Source organism: Cladophialophora bantiana, assembly GCF_000835475.1.
Source record: "Cladophialophora bantiana CBS 173.52 unplaced genomic scaffold supercont1.6, whole genome shotgun sequence".
Taxonomy (NCBI): domain Eukaryota; kingdom Fungi; phylum Ascomycota; class Eurotiomycetes; order Chaetothyriales; family Herpotrichiellaceae; genus Cladophialophora; species Cladophialophora bantiana.
The window spans coordinates 475,548-492,551 of NW_015971580.1; the positions used below are offsets into that span (position 1 = coordinate 475,548).

Here is a 17,004-nt window from a genome sequence, read left to right on the forward strand (position 1 = left end):
GTCACGGGAGGCTGCATCATGACGTGAGGCAAATGGAGGGAAGCCGATGGAGTTACCATGCCTGTTTCGAGAAGCCAAAGCTTTGATAGAAGGGTATCATTTGGAACATAGCTGGACCTTGTCATATCGGAGTGTCAGTTGTTGTACAACGAAGGTGATAACTGCAGTGTTATTACACGAGAATGATGGGCTTTTGAGAACATTCATGTGCACAGCTGGCAAGGCAGAATGCCCCCATTGCCTTGTTCTAACGCCCAGCTGTCAGTTGTAGCATCATAATCAGCGAACTCAACCACAAGTAGCTCGAGAGGAATCGCTCTTTGCCATCCATTGAAACATTTGCCGCGAGTCTTTCCGCAGCCATTGGTTGAAGGGGTCCAAAACATCTTTCCCTTCACACAGTCGAAGGATAATTTCCTCCCCGCTTCCTGTTGAAAGCACGCTGGTCTTTGAGCCACCGTCGGTAGCCGGCCACACTTCCCACCTTCTCCCCATAGAAATCAGGTACCGGGTTGTTGGTGCTTGCACCACTTGGGTTGACTCTGTGCTTTTTAATTCTTTCAAAAAATTCCCGCTCTTTTTTGTTGAATTCTGGCAGCCGACTTCGGTGCAGTAGCCTCCAAAGAGTGTTTCCAAAGGCGGGGCCGATCAACCAGCCAAAGAAGGTGGCCCCGAATGTGGCAATTCCGATACCGATGACGGGATCAGTAGGGATGATTTTCGTGATGTTATCAGCAAAGGCTGGGATTTCAGAGAACGCGACCAATGCACCAGCCGTAGAAGCAAAGGACGTAATGATGGAAGAAGTGAGGGCATATCGGCGCCGTACGGTTCGAAGACGGAAGAAAGTATTCCAATCTAGAGCGGTGGAGGAGGACGAGGAGGACGACGAGAGAGGTGAAGAGGGTGTGGAGGTGGCTGCACTTGCGGATGTCGATGCCTTTCTCGTCCGACAGAGAGAGGGGGTGAAGAATGAAGAAGGCGTCGTGGTTGTGGACGGCGGGTTCGCAGCCAGAGGTGTGAATTTCGAAGCTGAGACTCGGTGATGGCTCCGCGCAACCAGAGCTACCGAAGAAGCTTCGCGTCGTGATGTCGGCAAGACATTTTTGGTCGGGGCCAAGATGGTACGAGTCTGGATGAGCTGTAGACCCAGCCTTGCAGTCCTGGTGGACATTCTGAGTCGGATTCTAGCTGATTGCTGATGGCGAGAGAATTGAACAAAAGTTTTTTGGACCCTAAAGGTGATGCCGAAGGTGTCTCAGTCCAGTCTACCAGATCGAAACGCCGGAGAAGACTGGTAAAGATCCGGTGCGTTTACAAGATGCGGCCAATGGAAGGGATCGATAGTAGCTCTTCACCAATCGAGGATGAAATTCCGAGAACATGCAGCCACTTTGTGATTATTTGGAGTTTGGAGTCGTAGCTGATCTGAGGGCCGACCGCAGCTTTGGGGGTGGTGGTGTGGTGGTACGGTAAAGGCAGCAAGCAGAACACGTGCAGAATGGAGCAGCCCCCCAAAAGTCAAAAGTCCCTCACTAAAAGTCCGTTGAACTGGTCGCGCTACGGGCACCTCGGGCGCTCCTCTGGCGCCCCTAGTTAACCAAGATAATGGCATCTTCTTGTTCAGGTGCAGCCCAGTCTTACCCAGTCTTAGCTGGAGTTATGCCCATTAGCCCTTGCTCGCATCGTCATCCGCAAGTTTCAAAGTCAGCACAACCCCCGTCTTTGACGCTGTGGCCGTGGCCGTGGCCCGTGCATCTGCAGGACGGAGGACTCAGTTCAGCTCGGGTAAAGATGGACCCTTTGGAAGTCTTCGAGAGCTGCTTCGAGATGTGGTCTAGCCTTGAACGTCTCCGGATGCCAACGCCCGGCTCACCTTGTCCACACCTTGTACACCATCGCACTATCCACCATCCACCATCCACCATCCGCCATCCGCCATCCACCCCAGCCGAAGAGAATGGCTAGGGCCTGACACGCCCATGGCCCTCGCCTGGGCCGCCTGGAAAAGGCTCATCACTGCTCCTCTTTTGGTTTAACCTTCCACAGTCCAATAAACCTATCAGTGTTGATACTGTCCATCCCCTTTCTTATCCCAAGGACCGAGTACCTTCGAGTTGAAGGCTGTATGGTCATGGCACGCTCTCCGCCGTATGCTGCCCGCCTATGCCGCTTTCGCACTTGAACCTTGGACGCCCAGTGCCAGCATCTCGCCGGTCCAAAGTCTGTCCCGCGTCGGCGCTCCTCGAGTTTAACTAGCCCTCTCGATTCCTTCCACAAACTTATCTACTCCCTGTTGAGAATGTCTCTGAGATGACCATTCCGTCCCACTCCAAGCCCGATTTCATCACGAAACAGACGCTGATGTCGCTGTCCTACGACCATCATCGGTGACAAGTCTCCGCAGACCGACGCCATGCCGCGCCCAAAGAAACCCGACCAGGACGGAAAAGAGGTCAAGAAGCGCTCGAGGAATGGTTGCTGGTTGGTTCATACCTCTTCAAAGTGGCGAGCTCAATCACTCATGTTTCTTTCGGCAGGCCCTGCAAGTCGAGGAAGGTGAAGTGGTACGTCAATCTTCCCGCTCCGCACGTGAATCGCCTGGCTGGATGCTGACAATGATTGTGCCAGTGGAGAAGAGAAGCCGACCTGCGCCAACTGCCAGCGACAAGGCGAAACCTGCGATTACAGTATTCGATTGAACTGGGATGGGCGAAATAAAAAGAAAGAGGAAGGAAACGCAAAACCCGGCGCGCAGATTCTGTCGTTTGGCACTCCTCAACCCTCGAATGGATACGCCAACGGCAGTCTCGATCAGAGTCCCAACGTCAACGACCAGATCTTAGCCCCCCCCGTCACTATTCAGGCTCCTGAGTATCCAATCGATCAGCCCATCGCAGAATCCGGGTTGCCTCCTATCAACCATTTCTCCAACAATCTCTCTGTTCCGGCGACGACCGATTTCAACCCTGCGATCCTTCCTCCGCCGCCGATGCTGAGAACTCCCCAGTGGGGGGACAGCGCCAATGTGAATTCTCACTCCGTTCCCGACCCTCCTCTCATCCCGCCCTCCGTACGACATCCGCTGTCTCTGCCACCCTATCCCTCTCCGTCAGAGTCTGGGTTTGGCAGTCCGAACCTCGCCAACGGAATGAACAATTTCAACGGCTATTCCATGCAGATGCCTCCGCCTATGCACACATCCAATCCAATGACTTATCAAGAATCCATCAACTCGCCCTACAACCCTGCCAAGAGGATGAAACTGAGTCCGAGGACAGACAGTTTTGGGAGGACAGCCCCCAACTACCAGCGAGCAGGATCCTATGGTCCAAATGACACTGACGAGGTCGGCCCGAGAGTCCAGTTCAATCCCCACACGCCTACTTTCTTCCCTTCCTATCTCAGTAATCCTTTGACACCAGCAACCTCGTCCACGTCTCAGACACAAGACAACGAGGACCGACGCATCTCCGTTAGCTCCCTGCTCTCTGAAGATCCGGAACCAGAAGATCGCAGAGACTCTAAGCAGGACGATCAGAATGGGGCAGGCGATGAGCAGATCCCACGACGGGGCTCTTTACACCAGCGGATGATATCATACTCAGAAACGGAGACATACGGTCAAGATCGGGGGAATGTCGATCTTGACATACCCCGCAACAACGATACCATGGCCATTTCGGGCATGTCTCCATCAGAACATAGCGACTTCGAGTCTTGGTTGAATGATACGGATCTGGGCGTGCCTGAGTTTGGCTTCGGTCTGGTCAGCCGAGAGACCGTGTTTGCAAGTGGAGGGTACTATGCCTCACCTGTGCCCATCAAGATTCCTCGAAAACTGGGACAACTGCCTCGCACTCTGTCGGAGAATCCAATGAACTTGCTATACTTCCATCACTTCCTCAACCATACGGCCAGAATCCTCGTCCCCCACGATTGTCCGGAAAACCCATTTAAAACGATCCTGCCAAAAAGTATGTCTACAAGATCTCTGCTTTATAAATGGATTCATCTTCTGACTTGACATAGTGGCCGTTGATAACCCCAATCTACTGAATCTGATGCTGGCTTATTCAGCGTGCCACCGAGCCAGGCTTTTAAACCACCCCGAACCTGCAAACCGCATAGCGCACTGGGTCCGGGATGTCTTCCCTTCACTGCGGCAGACTCTAGATAATGTGTCGAATACCGAGGTATCGAACGCGAATTTGGCGACAGCTATCATGCTAGCCTCGTTAGAAATCATCTCACCGTCAAGTTTTGGAGTGTCGATACCATGGCAGAATCATCTCAGCATCGCTCGAAGTATTATCCGTGCCCGAGCAGGTCCTCATTCCATTTCGCGAAAAGACCCTGTGATGTACTTCTTGACGAGATGGCTGGCATATCTCGACGTGATGGGCTCACTATCCGGGAGGCGCAATGAGGAGCCCCTGTTTGCAGGCAATTATTGGTCCAGCTCGCATGAGGATAGCACGTCGGCCAAAGAGTTGTCCTTGACCGACGACGACGGCGATGATGAAGATGACTATACTATCGACTGTCTTCTCGGGTTCACCACACGATGTGTGCAAATCCTGGCTCAGGTTGCTCTGTTGGCGAGGGAATGTGAACAGGCAGGCAGGATTGATCCCGACACAGGGCAGATCAATGAAGAATGGAAACCTTCTATGAGCATGCTCAAGAGGGCCGAGAAGCTGCGCCAAGACCTCGAAAGAGCTCGCAACCATGAACAGATCCAGTGCGCCCACCACAGTCCGCAGGTCACCAAAGCATCTCTATGTGGAACCCACGGCACGCGTCGCAATTCGGCTTATGCAGAAATGTCGGAAAAGGATGTGGAAGAATCCCTAGCGACAAACTCGGCCTTCCACTGGGCTGGGTTGGTCCACCTCTTACGACGAATTCACAATTTACCTCGTGGGGACCCCGAGGTGCAGACGGCCGTGCATGAAATCGTCAAGATCCTACAGCAGATCCGAGCCGGCGGAAGCGCTGAAGCATGCTTGCTCTTTCCCATGTTCACCGCCGGAGTCGAGGCAGAAGATGCCTTGGATCGAGCAGAAGTACTGAGCCGAATCAAAGGAGCCGAAGGTCTCGGCATGTGTCAGGTCAGTCGGGCTCGACGGATTATGGAAGAAGTTTGGAGAACAGGGGTCAGCTGGGAATGCTTGGTCACCGGCGAGTTCTTTGGATGACCACCTGCCTGGGACATGAATCTTTTGCAGAGACAAGGAAGAGGTCAATCCGCTTTCTTTTCCCTGGTTACGGTCACGAGACACTTTTCTTGAGCGTTGGAGTTGCGAGCGTCGTCTAAATACCCAGATTGTCATTATATTGCACTGATGTCTGGTACATGTCACGGTGGCACATCTGATGTAAACTTTTGATTCTTCCACCTGCCACATTGAAGTTATTATGAGAATAGAGGTGTTTATGCCCATGCACTCCGTGCCTCGTACTTGTACGTCCTCCGTGACGTCGTAAGGCTGCGAGGCTGATTCGGGCCCTACAATACTGACCACTCACCTGATGCGGGCCCGACCTTGATTTATTACGTCAGCTTTCGCTTCGCTTTCCAACTCCGCCAATTCTCTTCTTTCCTTCTTTCTCTCTCCTTCTATCTTACCTCAGTTTGTATGCGTTAATACAGATCAGACGCCTTGTGTACAGCCGTAGGATATCTCCCCACCGGACGCTCATTCCCTCCTTTTCTTTCATTTCTAGCCTCTTAAATTTAGCCCTCTTTTTTAGGCGGCAACTGGGCGGGATCACAAACGTCTACAACGTCGCCCCCCCTTTGCCCAGACCTCTGATATCTCCCCAAAGCCGTCGAAGCAAACCATGGCGTCTCACCCACGCTCTCAGACACCTGCAATGGATAGCCTCATCCAACGCCATCCCCTCCAAAAACTACATTCTCCCTCGCGAGGTGCCTCGGCATTGCTTCACTCAGTCGGCCTCGCAAGTTTCGCATACAGCTTCAATTGGCTCAACACGCACCCCAACCATATCAACAGTGCCTATGGCTGGCATTTCCAGTACCTCACCATCATCGGCCTGACCCTCGCCACCATCACATTCATTTTAGGCCTGTTGGCTGATCTGACTTTGTCACCGAGATTATTTGCCGCCAAGAACGTCTCGAGTATGTGTTCAGCTCCAATGGAGGTGCTGGTTAGTCTCCTCTACTGGGGTTTGAGGGCGATCGATCCCGAACTGGTTGTGCCGAAGGAGCTCCAATTACCTCTCCCTACAGACATAAGTTTCCATCTCACTCCTTCGGCTCTCTTGCTTATCGACCTCCTGCTCTTCAGTCCGCCTTGGACCATCACTGTCTTACCGGCTATTCTCCTCAGTACCGTCATCGCTTTTCTGTATTGGTTTTGGATCGAACTGTGCTACTCTTACAACGGATTCTATCCCTATCCATTATTCGCTATGTTGGATCAAACTCAACGGGTTGGGTTGTTCGGAGCGAGTGCCGTGGTCATGGCAGGCAACACAGTCGTGTTGAAGTGGGTCCACTGGAATGTCAACGGCTTTAAGAAGGGCGGGGCGGAGAAGTCTGGAAGAGTGAAGGATTGAGGTAGTCCGGAGGTCGCAGGGATGAGCTGCAAGTGGAATTTGCGCGGAGAGGAGATGAAATTTGCCGAGAGTTGATTTAGTTCCAATTCTGATATGGCGGATGACGGCCGCAAGGACTACGCCTGCCGAATGCCCACGAATCACCAACCAGATAAGTCATTGGTAAATGGGTACCGCTACTTCCCTCCTGACGGCGCAAGTGGAACTGCATGTGGGGAAGATGTGAATTACAGTCCTCTCTGTCCAGTGGAAAATCGGAATAATTTGGAAAAGGACAACCCAATCGACGCGGAGAAAGGCGCCCTCAACGCAGCGACAGGCAATCAACATATTCAAAGGGGATCTCTCTGGTTCATCGCAAATGGTTGGATGGAGGAGGGAGTAGAATACAAGGCCCTGTGCTCATACCATGCTTTGAGTAGCTGTTTGGGTAGCCTTGTTACACTGTGTCCATCGTAAGATTGATAGATGTAAAGCCTGCGGAATCCGATATTAGCCGCTCTCAAGAGGAGACGGATCGGGTGTATTAAACAATACTATGCTCAAGGCCCGTCGTTTCAGTACCACTGTCACATTAACTCCGATAGAAAGCAAGTGAGTCTCTTCACGAGAGCTGCTTCATCTGCAAGGTACCTATTACTCACCCAGTATCCAAGATCTGTGAATAGAGGGAATCAGCCTAGTCAAAATACGCCCAAAATGGTTTAGTGTCCGCTTCGCAGCCTCGTGCTAGTTCCCAAACAGCCAATCAAAAGTGGATCACAGTGGAGCGATAGAGCGTATTTGTTCGTAGACTCACAGCCTCGTCCGCGAATCTGACTCGATCTCCATCGCAACCAGGGCAAGCAGTCACCAAATATCGAAGGCTCTGCCGGATTTAAGCAGCCTTTAGGTCCATTGGTTTTGGCTCAGCCGCGTCTCCGGCACTCGGAATGGAGGAACGGCCCTCGAATATATATCTCACATCTCGGTAGGTAAAACTGTTCAGATATAGACATTTCTCTCTTTCGATCTCCCAAGTTTCCCCCCGCCGTCGGAAGACGTTTCGATCTCCATTTGCTGCCCGTCGACGATTGTCTGTTCGCTAGAGAGAGTCAAACACACGGGAGAAGAAAGACCTAGTACGACAGCACCTCCTCTTTCTCGCGATTCGCGCAGCTCCGTCGCTGCTCGACATGGTCAGCCAGTTGTTTCGCGATACTCAGTTTGGCCACCTCGTCCGCATCCTGTCGCGCAACACGCTGTTCCACTACCCAGACGAGATTGATCCTTCACTATGGCAAAAGCCTGTCCTCTCGGATGTCGCAAGCCCAAGGCAAGGTCAACTAGGAGCGCCAAGAGATAGTTTTCACACACAAGGACGACTAGACAATCTCGCTGATCCTATCTCGGAGAACCTTGACAAAAGGAGGCATATTAATCAACAACACCGCTCAAACGTTGACCATGTCATTGAGGATGGCATAGACGTCTATCTGGTAGACTGGTATGGGCCGGATGACCCAGAGGTAATAGCCTGACACTTCTATCATGCCGCCGCCGCCCACCCCTTTCCTTCCCCCGGCTTCGTTTCGAGACGCAAGGAACGTTTGCTCACGTACCGAATGCACAGAATCCCCGCAATTGGCCCAGTAGCCAGAAGTTGCTGATCGGATTCCAAATCTGCCTGCTCAACTTCGCGTTTTACATGGCTAGTTCGATCTATGTTCCTGGCGAAGCGAGTATCATGCAGGAGTTTGGCGCCAGCGAGATCGTGGCGACGTTGGGCCTTTCGCTTTTCACACTGTATGGAGCTCCCCTTGAATAAACATGGCTATTAGCCCATCTGTGAACATTTTACCTGGAAGAAACGAGGTCACGTTTGCTAACTCGCCAATTCTCTTTTCTACCTCAGGGGCTACGGCTGCGGTCCGATGCTGTGGAGTCCCATGTCTGAAATGCCGACCGTCGGCAGAAACAGCATCTATTTCTGGACATTCCTTGCGTTTGTCCTGCTTCAGCTTCCGACCGGCTTCGCCGTGGACATGCCCATGTTCCTCGTCTTTCGACTGTTGACCGGCTTCTGCGGCAGTCCCGCCCTGGCGACGGGCGGCGCGACGCTCGCCGACATATACAGCCCCGCGCCGGTCGCATACGGGATCTGCATCTGGGGATCATTTGGGACCCTAGGGCCCGTCTTTGGGCCCATCCTCGGCGGATTCACGGCCGCGGCGAAGGGCTGGCGCTGGACCATCTGGGTGGTCACATGGCTTTGCGCGGGCGCGGCGGTCATGCTGTTCTTCTGCCTGCCCGAAACCAGCGCTGCGAACATCCTGTACAGAAGAGCAAAGAGGCTGAGGAAGGCCACGGGAGACGACCGTTGGAGAAGCCAGTCTGAAGTCGACGCCGCACAGCACACTATGGCAGACCATCTGACCATGCTCGGTCGGGCGTGCACCTTAACTTTCTCCGAGCCCATCGTCTTCCTGTGGGACCTGTACACGGCGCTGCTGTACGGCGTGCTCTTCGTCTGGTTCGAGTCGTTTCCCTTGGTTTTTGGCGACATGTACGGGTTCAACCTGGGCCAGCAGGGGCTCGTCTTCCTGGGGATCCTGGTTGGTGGGCTTGTCACGGTACCCTTGTTCCTGCTGTGGGTGAAATGGGGCATTATTCCTCGCTTCGCCAGCCCGACCTTCAAGCCCGAGATGGTCCTCCCGCCGACCTTTTTTGGCTCTGTCGCGCTGCCGGTCTGCCTGTTCTGGTACGGCTGGTCGGCAAGGCCGCACGTCCACTGGATGGTGCCGATCGTCGGTTCGGGATTCTTCACTGTCGGCGTCGTCACGCTGTTCAATCCAGTACTTCATTATCTCGGAATCGCGTGCCCTGCGTACGCCGCCTCCATCTTCGCTGGCAACGCGCTCTTCCGCGCCTCGTTCGGCGCTATATTCCCGCTCTTTGTAAGTTCACTCAACCACCCACCTACCATAGCACCTGTCTTCAAAGCTTCCCCTCTCCTTCTGATGAAAAGTCGTGGCTGATGACAAGGCATGTATGTATGTCAGCAAGGCGCGCCAGCTCTTCCGCACATTGGGTATCGGACCGGGCAATTCGCTGCTCGGCGGCATAGCAGTCTGCTTCATGCCCCTCCCCTACATCTTTTACAAAGTGAGTCTGAGGAGCCCTAGCCTATGCGTCCGAGCGGGGACTAGGACCAAAATCTGAACCTCCTTTCCTCGAGCCGTTCTCCATCCTGGCTAACACCTGGGGGCATCTAGTATGGTGAGAGAATCCGTCACTTGAGCAAGAATGCAAGACAAGATGTCTGATAGAGCGTTTGTCGTGCGATGGTGGGCAGTAGGAAAGCTTCATTGTCAAGCAACGTATCGGAATGGACAGAGAGATCGTGAGGAGGCGGGGATGGGATTGGAGAACAAGGAGACTGACGATGATGAAGGACGTCAGCGTTGCTCAACCAAGCTCTTGGAGAGCAGCCTGAAGGGAATGTCACGGGCGGACCCCGATCGGGGTTATATAGGGGCAGATCAGAAAGAGCATGTGTTCTACACACGCACAATCGCCATAGACACGCTTTCGCTTCCCTCGAATCATCCCTCCTTTTCCTCCTGCCTCACTGCATCAAAGAATAGGCTCTCTTCACTGAATCCCCGAATACGCATTGAGCGCCAACTGTCCCCCTAGGTGGGCATATAGCACTTTGCTTCCCTCGGGAATCTCCCCCTTTCTGACCATGTCAATCATCCCCGCGAGACTCTTACCCTCGTACACCGGATCCGTAATGAATGCTTCCGTTCTGGCCCCGAACCGTATCGCTTCGAGAGTTGCTGCATCGGCCAACCCGTAGGTTCCGGCGTGGTAACGTGTATCGAGAATGATGTCGCTCTCGCTGATGTCTGATTCCTTGAGCCCAATTTTGACAGCCGTTTGACGAGCAATGCGTAACACTTGGTCGAACGTTTCCTTTGGCTTTGCACTGGCATCGATGCCGATGACCTTTCTCTCCCTCCCATCAGATCGCGGATGGATGCGTTCTACAAGTTTGAAGCCGGCCACCATGCCTGCGAAAGTGGAGCCCGTGACGGCACAGACGATGATTGTGTCGAAGAATTGCTCGAGTTGTTGTTCTTGGGCGTGCACTTCGAAGGCCCACCGAGCGAAACCGAGACCGCCCAGAGGATGATCCGAGGCACCAGCGGGAATATACTAGCATCAGAAGCTAGGAGTCAGCGCCCGCTACTGGGAACCTAGACCAACGGAGGTGGAGGCGCTCGACTTTGAGTAGTGTTTCGAGATCGCGCTCATGTTTCGAGACCGAGCGTCGCGTCCGACATCGACTCGCAATGATCAGTAGAAATGGGTCAAACTTACATAAGGTTTCCCTCCCTGGGCAATGACTTCTTCCTCCAAATTCTTCAGCGTCTGCTTGTGTTCAATGCCAAACCCCGACGTATCAAGCCTCACATCTGCACTCATGAGTCTTGACAATTGAATATTCCCCACTTTGTCATATCCAACATCCTCGTGATCCACCCATTTTTCCTGTACGAGTTTGCACTTTAGGCCCAACTTAGAAGCAGTAGCAGCAACTTGGCGGGTATGATTCGACTGGAATCCGCCAATGGAGACTAACGTGTCGCAATCTTTTGAGAGGGCATCGGGAACCAGATATTCGAGTTTGCGGGTCTTGTTACCACCAAATGCGAGACCAGAGTTGAGATCTTCTCGCTTGGCAAAAATGGTGACTTTATCACCGAGAGCAGCAGATATGTTTGGAAGAGCATGAATAGGGGATGGGCCCAGGGTGAGAGGGTATCGTGGGATGGAGGCAAAGGGCTCGGGGAGGGAAACGTCGTCGGCCGTCGAATGAAGACTCCTGCTTGCTGCCATGTTGGGATGGATGTGTGGGTTCCCGTACTCGATGCCCTGTGCTCAAGTTACACTTACTGGTCAAGATGTTCATATCGGGGGTGTGAGAACAATTTGTAGACGGAGAAAAGCTGGGCTGAAGTTAGGTACAACCAATGACAATGACAATTTACCGTCGGAAAATGGACTTGGCAGTTAAATGCGGTTGAACACGGTTAGGAGGTGTAATCCGTCGTCTTGCCAAAGCCGGAGAACGGCTATTGAAGTCACATTCAATGCATATTCTTCGATATGGCAGCGGTGGATACTCGGGAAACTCAGAGTATGATTAGTCCAGTCTGTTGATGCTGATGATGGATTCTCCTGCGTTTCGAGCAGGTGTATCTCGCTGGAGGGACATGAATCCAAATCAATCTGCTATGTCACTGCTCAATGGATGGATCGTTGAGGTAGGGTGCCTTCAAAGTGTGTATGAGTCGAGCCTGTTTAGGGTCTGGCGAAAGTTGTCTCAATGTATTGATCTTTCTTTGGGCCCAGGACTTCATGGACGGTGGTCCAAGAGGACAGAGTCAACGGCAAACTCGGGTCAGATCGGCTCATTGTGAATGAGTAGGAACTGTTGTAAAAGTCTTCAACGCAGAGGTGACCTCCTGTGCCGTGGAGGACGAGCCTCTGATCCGACTGCGAATCTGAGTCGTTGTCGAAAGGAAGATCTATCTTGTGGAAGAGGTAGTCGATGGTCTCAGTTCCTGGCTTGGTGAACCATATGCTGATTGTGACGGCATTTTCGGTTCTTTGCAGACGCCAGATGTATTTTCTCGCAAAGGTGAAGGTGGGAACGCTCGCCAAATTGTTGCCGACGGCTTTCATCATCTCAAACTCGCCCTGCTCATGATACAAGAGTTCTGCATGGGCAATGTGAAGGTTTCCATCGGCGTCAAGAACGGGTGATGGAGCACGGGTTGTGAATGTCGCGGTGCCTGAACATCGCCCGGAAGGTGCCGAACTGTCGGCACTTTGTAACTTACGGTTGAGCAGCCAGGAGCCGGAGAGGTCTTGGAAGAGGTTTATGAGAAGGGCGGAGTGGGATGGGATGGATTGCGACATGATGGGCAGATGGTTGCCGGAGGCGTGGAGGTGAGGAATGAGTGAAGCATGAAATCTTGGGTAGCACTGTCAAGCACTTTGGCATGGCACTTCACAGTAATACGTGGTACGGAGGACGGAAAGGAGCACAAGTGCCCAGCAGTGCCCAAGCTCCGTCCTCCCGTGCTCCCCAGCCATGTCTTGGATAGTGAATAGCCAAGGTGCGGCGGCGCCCCAAAAGTGGCCAAGGCTAATCTCTAATTCTCCCAGGCGCAGCCCCGCTTAATCCCTGGGTGTGGCGTGTAGAGGGGTCCGCCCGCAAATGAACTGATCCGCCCCGGGGACAGCTGCCCACCATGCCTCGCCTACCAACTGCCTCTACGGAACCCCGATGCTCCTGCAACCCACTGGTGACCGCCAGCTGCCGGGCATGAGAGCTGCCCGCCCTTACCGGCCCCTGTCACTTTCCGCATCGCCAGCCCTTCTACCTCGTACCAACCATTCATCTTTTGCTCCTCCGCGCGAACCTGCATCATGCGTCTATCCTCAAGCTTGCCCTCCTTCCTTTTACCGGCTCGCTCGTTTGCCCTCCTGGAACCGGGGGTAGCCAGTTGAATGAACCATCCAATCCAATCGCCCACTATAATCCCAAGCATGTCTTTAAGTTCCTGTTTCCACTCTCTCACAATTCGTCTTGCTGTTCTCTGCTGTTGCCCGCCTCCGACTTAGCATCTTCACTCGTTTGAATTGCTGGTAAATGCGGCGATTCACCATGTCCGCCGTTTGCCCTCCCTAGTCTCGATCAACATCCTTTACTTCCACAGTCCGACCCACGTTCGTTCCCTTGCGAAGACCATCCATGCGATCGGGAATTGACCTCCATCAGTACCCTGTAGACTCGTCCAAAGCGCGCAGGAAACAAGCCAACCATGATCAAAATGCGCTCCTCTCTCCTCCTGAAGTCCTCCTCTCTCCTGCTAAGCCTCTTGCGACTTGCATCGGCTCAGAGCATTGTTCCGACGTCGTCCTCCGCCCAATTCCCTAGCTGCGCACTCAGTTGCACGGTCCTGCTCCAGGCGCAGACTGCTTGTGTGCCCCCGCTCGTGCCAGTCACAAATCAGATCACCTACGAAAATTGCTTCTGTCAGAGCAGCCTTCTACAGGCATTGTATAGTACTCCAGACGCCATCTGCACTGCCGAGTGCACGAGCGAGTCTGATCGAACGCTATTGCAAACATGGTTCACAAATTTTTGTCAACAGGTTGGTCGCGGTATCGATCCATTGGCGAGCACGACTTCCGTTCTCCAGCCGAGTTCTACAGCCGTGGTAACCATCACGAGCTACTCTACACCTCCAGCCGCTACAAACACAGGGACGGGCAGCGCATCCGGACCGGCTCCCCATTCGCACCAATCCTGGTAGGTCTGTTCTCTGGCTTGTTCACTGAGGTGTTGACGAAAAACGCAGGATCGATGGTCATTGGCGGTGGATCCTCATGATTGGGGTCCTTGCAGTGGGGTTCGGACTTCTCACGTGGCTAGCAATCTGGTTCAAGCGGCGACATAATAGGAAGATTGAGGAACGAAGAGCGGCCGCCTCGGGGTTCCCTACAGCTGACGAGCAGAGAGGAGGAGCTCGTTCGGCAACTCCAGATCTCTGGGGTCCGCATCAGGTGGGTCAATACTGCTGAACGTTTGGTGAAGCGTCATTCTAACCTTTGCCGAAGCACATGCATTATACGAAAGGCTGGGAATATCACAATGACCCAGCCGTTATGGGAGGCGGCGTGCTCGCGTCTTCCTCCAGCAGACGTGACAGAAAATCCAAGAGAGCCTCCTCCCAAGGGAAACACCGGGATCTTCCTGAAATGGCCGAACTCGGTGGCGGCAGACCGCCGGCTTCAAGGCAGCACTCATCATCCAAAGGCAAAGCCAGGGCGACAGATGAAATCATGCCAGTTGAGTCCGAAACAAGGCATGCGGACCGAAGCCGTAGCAGGAGCCAAAGGCGGAGAAATCTGGATAGTGACCCGGAAAGAAGCCAAGTCGACTCGGAGCACCAAAGACGACTCCGCGAGGTCAGGGGCAGTCGGCGAAAGAAGGATGCCGACCAGACATGAGGATTACGGCAAAATAAGATACGCTGCCAACGTTGACGAAGCATAAAGCGTAGATACCGCGCTGTGATGAATCCTGGCCGACGCACGTGCATTTGTCAAGCAGGGTTTTGAGGTTTGTTTGAATATTGTTCCACATGATCATTTGGATAACGGGTGATGATCGCCCTCGAGAGCGGCGGCTCTATGTGCTATATGTCCCCGGGGAAGATGACGGTTAGAGGGTATCTAATTTATGTGAGACGGCGTACTTCCTGCGGGTGACTCCCCTGAGTGACCTAGGTAATGACTGAACACGATGTTCGGCGCGCTAGGCGCGGAGTATTAAAAGGTATATGAGCCTAGAGTACCAAGTACTCGTATAGCTCCCATTCTGAGTGGATAATATTTTGCTCTACTTATGCCTCCACACATATACTCGATACGGCTAGTCCTTCCGTTTTCAATATACTTCAACTCACCAAAGCTCAACCTAATTGTTCTAGACTCATCTACCATTCTTCCTCAAATTCTCACCCCTAGATAAGCCAATGGATATGTGGTATGTGTTTTCGGTTTCCATATGCTTACCATACATCATACTTGTATTCCAGAAAACATCAGCCTCCTTGGCGCGTTTGAACTCTATCCAACTTTGGATACAGCGTCTCTTTGCATTTAGCCAGCGCCACAACCAGCTCCAGCAGTACCGGTGGATTGGCAAGTTCTTCTCGCATCCAGCTAGCGAAATTTGCAACTAGACTCGGTTTATATTTCTCGGCCTTTGACTGACACTCCTGAAGAAGCAGTGTGATCTGCGGAGAATCCTTTTCGACTAACTCTTGGCGTGATTGGCCTCAACATATCGTGATATCAGCCATCCAAGACCCCATGCCTTATTTGTCGTCCAAGGACAAAATATCATTTTCCAGTACATGATGCCTGGGTCTATCGTTTTCCGCCCCTTCTTCTGGTGCACACTATCAAGCAAGCGATGTTGTGATCAGATCCGGATCAATATCTCCAGCGCCTAAATCTTTTATCACTCTGCCTTGCTTTACGCCCTATCAGGTCCTAGGGGATGGCGTGGGTTTTGGTCTTAACCCTTGTTCTTCTGGCGCTGCCATTCAACATTGCTGCGACTCATGACGAATTGGTGGGTTATGCTTGAGTGGCCTCTCTGGAGAGCTCAGCCCGATCCTTGGAGAGTATTTGGTCGCAGAGGCACGGTGCTCTGAACACTTCCCTGCACAGTGCACTACAACAGGAAACAACATAAAACGTCAAATGCCCAGCAGAACAGCAGCCAACCCTCCGACGACAACGACGACGACAACCACGCCATCACACTCTCAGCCATCGGCATGGTTAAATGCCTGGAACATCCCAACAGCATTTTTCCACTCTCTGTTCATGCATTCACACGACTGGAGTGAGGTTTCGGCTGAGCATCACTCTCCCGATGAGAACTTTCTCTATCTACCTGGGTATGTCTATCACTCACCGCTAAACATGACCAGAGTTGCAGAATATTGCTTGCTAACGATAAGGAGCCTTGCCCGGAGACCACAAAACGCCTTCTACCACACCGCACCAACAAACATCCGCCACAGAGCCAACCACGACTTCATTGGAGCCTTTAACTGCTACAATCACTTCCACCACGAATCTTGGAAGTACTTCCACCACGAATCCTGCAACGACTCTCACTACGACCTCCTCAGGCTCTGCCAGAAGCACTCCCACGAGCTCCCCCACGATCATAATTTCCTCTCCTCTCCTTCTCCCACGACATCGACGACCACTACCACTATTACTCCTACATAGACACCAGCTCCAACAAGTGACCACACTGACTACGAAGTATACCAAGCGGACGGGTTCTGCGGCTGCACATACTGTGTGCTCTGCAGCTCCAATCCAAGCTACCCGGAGGGTACCTCGTAAGCGGGAGTCATCGCGAACCACGTCGAGTACTGTTCGGACCAGTGCGACCAGGACATTGCCTTCCTGAGCTTCGTCGACGTGCACCCTGTATAGCAAGCTTGGGGACGGCTGGTCGACAACTGGCCCGGTTCCTGCGTCGACGACCCCTCGGACATCTGTCTGGCCACAGAGCCGGTCTTCGGGCGCAGGCGGTCGAGGCGCTTCTGATCGAACGGAAAAAAACTAAAGAGTTATACCTTTTCCTTCCACTGGAACACATACGTACGTTGATTGTTTCGGGCGGCTTGGCTTGATCGGAGAAATCGAAGGGCGTTGTCATAAAGGTAAGTGTGCGTTAGATAGGCAGTGAGTCTGATGGGTTTGTTACCAACTTTTTATTTTTTTTTTTATTTTTTTTCTTATTCTTTTTTTTCGTCAGCC

The 17,004-nt window shown here is 52.8% G+C and overlaps 7 protein-coding genes across 7 annotated transcripts; 4 read left to right on the plus strand and 3 right to left on the minus strand.

The window, feature by feature from the left end:
• Nucleotides 1-394: 394 nt before the first annotated feature.
• Nucleotides 395-1,174, minus strand: Z519_04492 (uncharacterized protein; the record flags this gene model as incomplete). The annotated part of the gene is made up of 1 exon (XM_016762238.1): nt 395-1,174. One exon carries the CDS (start codon nt 1,172-1,174, stop codon nt 395-397), a length of 780 nt encoding a protein of 259 aa, XP_016621185.1.
• Nucleotides 1,175-2,416: 1,242 nt separating this feature from the next.
• Z519_04493 (uncharacterized protein) lies at nt 2,417-5,201 on the plus strand (the record flags this gene model as incomplete). The annotated part of the gene is made up of 4 exons (XM_016762239.1): nt 2,417-2,484; nt 2,541-2,567; nt 2,632-3,977; nt 4,033-5,201. The coding sequence occupies 4 exons, from the start codon at nt 2,417-2,419 to the stop codon at nt 5,199-5,201; spliced, it is 2,610 nt and encodes an 869-aa protein (XP_016621186.1).
• Nucleotides 5,202-5,847: 646 nt separating this feature from the next.
• Nucleotides 5,848-6,591, plus strand: Z519_04494 (uncharacterized protein; the record flags this gene model as incomplete). The annotated part of the gene is made up of 1 exon (XM_016762240.1): nt 5,848-6,591. The coding sequence occupies one exon, from the start codon at nt 5,848-5,850 to the stop codon at nt 6,589-6,591; it is 744 nt and encodes a 247-aa protein (XP_016621187.1).
• Nucleotides 6,592-7,766: 1,175 nt separating this feature from the next.
• Z519_04495 (uncharacterized protein) lies at nt 7,767-9,896 on the plus strand (the record flags this gene model as incomplete). Its single annotated transcript, XM_016762241.1, has 5 exons — nt 7,767-8,099; nt 8,204-8,376; nt 8,486-9,527; nt 9,637-9,735; nt 9,846-9,896. 5 exons carry the CDS (start codon nt 7,767-7,769, stop codon nt 9,894-9,896), a joined length of 1,698 nt encoding a protein of 565 aa, XP_016621188.1.
• Nucleotides 9,897-10,224: 328 nt separating this feature from the next.
• Z519_04496 (1-aminocyclopropane-1-carboxylate deaminase) lies at nt 10,225-11,475 on the minus strand (the record flags this gene model as incomplete). Its single annotated transcript, XM_016762242.1, has 2 exons — nt 10,225-10,791; nt 10,957-11,475. The coding sequence occupies 2 exons, from the start codon at nt 11,473-11,475 to the stop codon at nt 10,225-10,227; spliced, it is 1,086 nt and encodes a 361-aa protein (XP_016621189.1).
• A 465-nt stretch (nt 11,476-11,940) lies between these two features.
• Nucleotides 11,941-12,561, minus strand: Z519_04497 (uncharacterized protein; the record flags this gene model as incomplete). The annotated part of the gene is made up of 1 exon (XM_016762243.1): nt 11,941-12,561. One exon carries the CDS (start codon nt 12,559-12,561, stop codon nt 11,941-11,943), a length of 621 nt encoding a protein of 206 aa, XP_016621190.1.
• A 917-nt stretch (nt 12,562-13,478) lies between these two features.
• Nucleotides 13,479-14,661, plus strand: Z519_04498 (uncharacterized protein; the record flags this gene model as incomplete). The annotated part of the gene is made up of 3 exons (XM_016762244.1): nt 13,479-13,960; nt 14,010-14,214; nt 14,269-14,661. 3 exons carry the CDS (start codon nt 13,479-13,481, stop codon nt 14,659-14,661), a joined length of 1,080 nt encoding a protein of 359 aa, XP_016621191.1.
• Between the last annotated feature and the right edge of the window lie 2,343 nt (nt 14,662-17,004).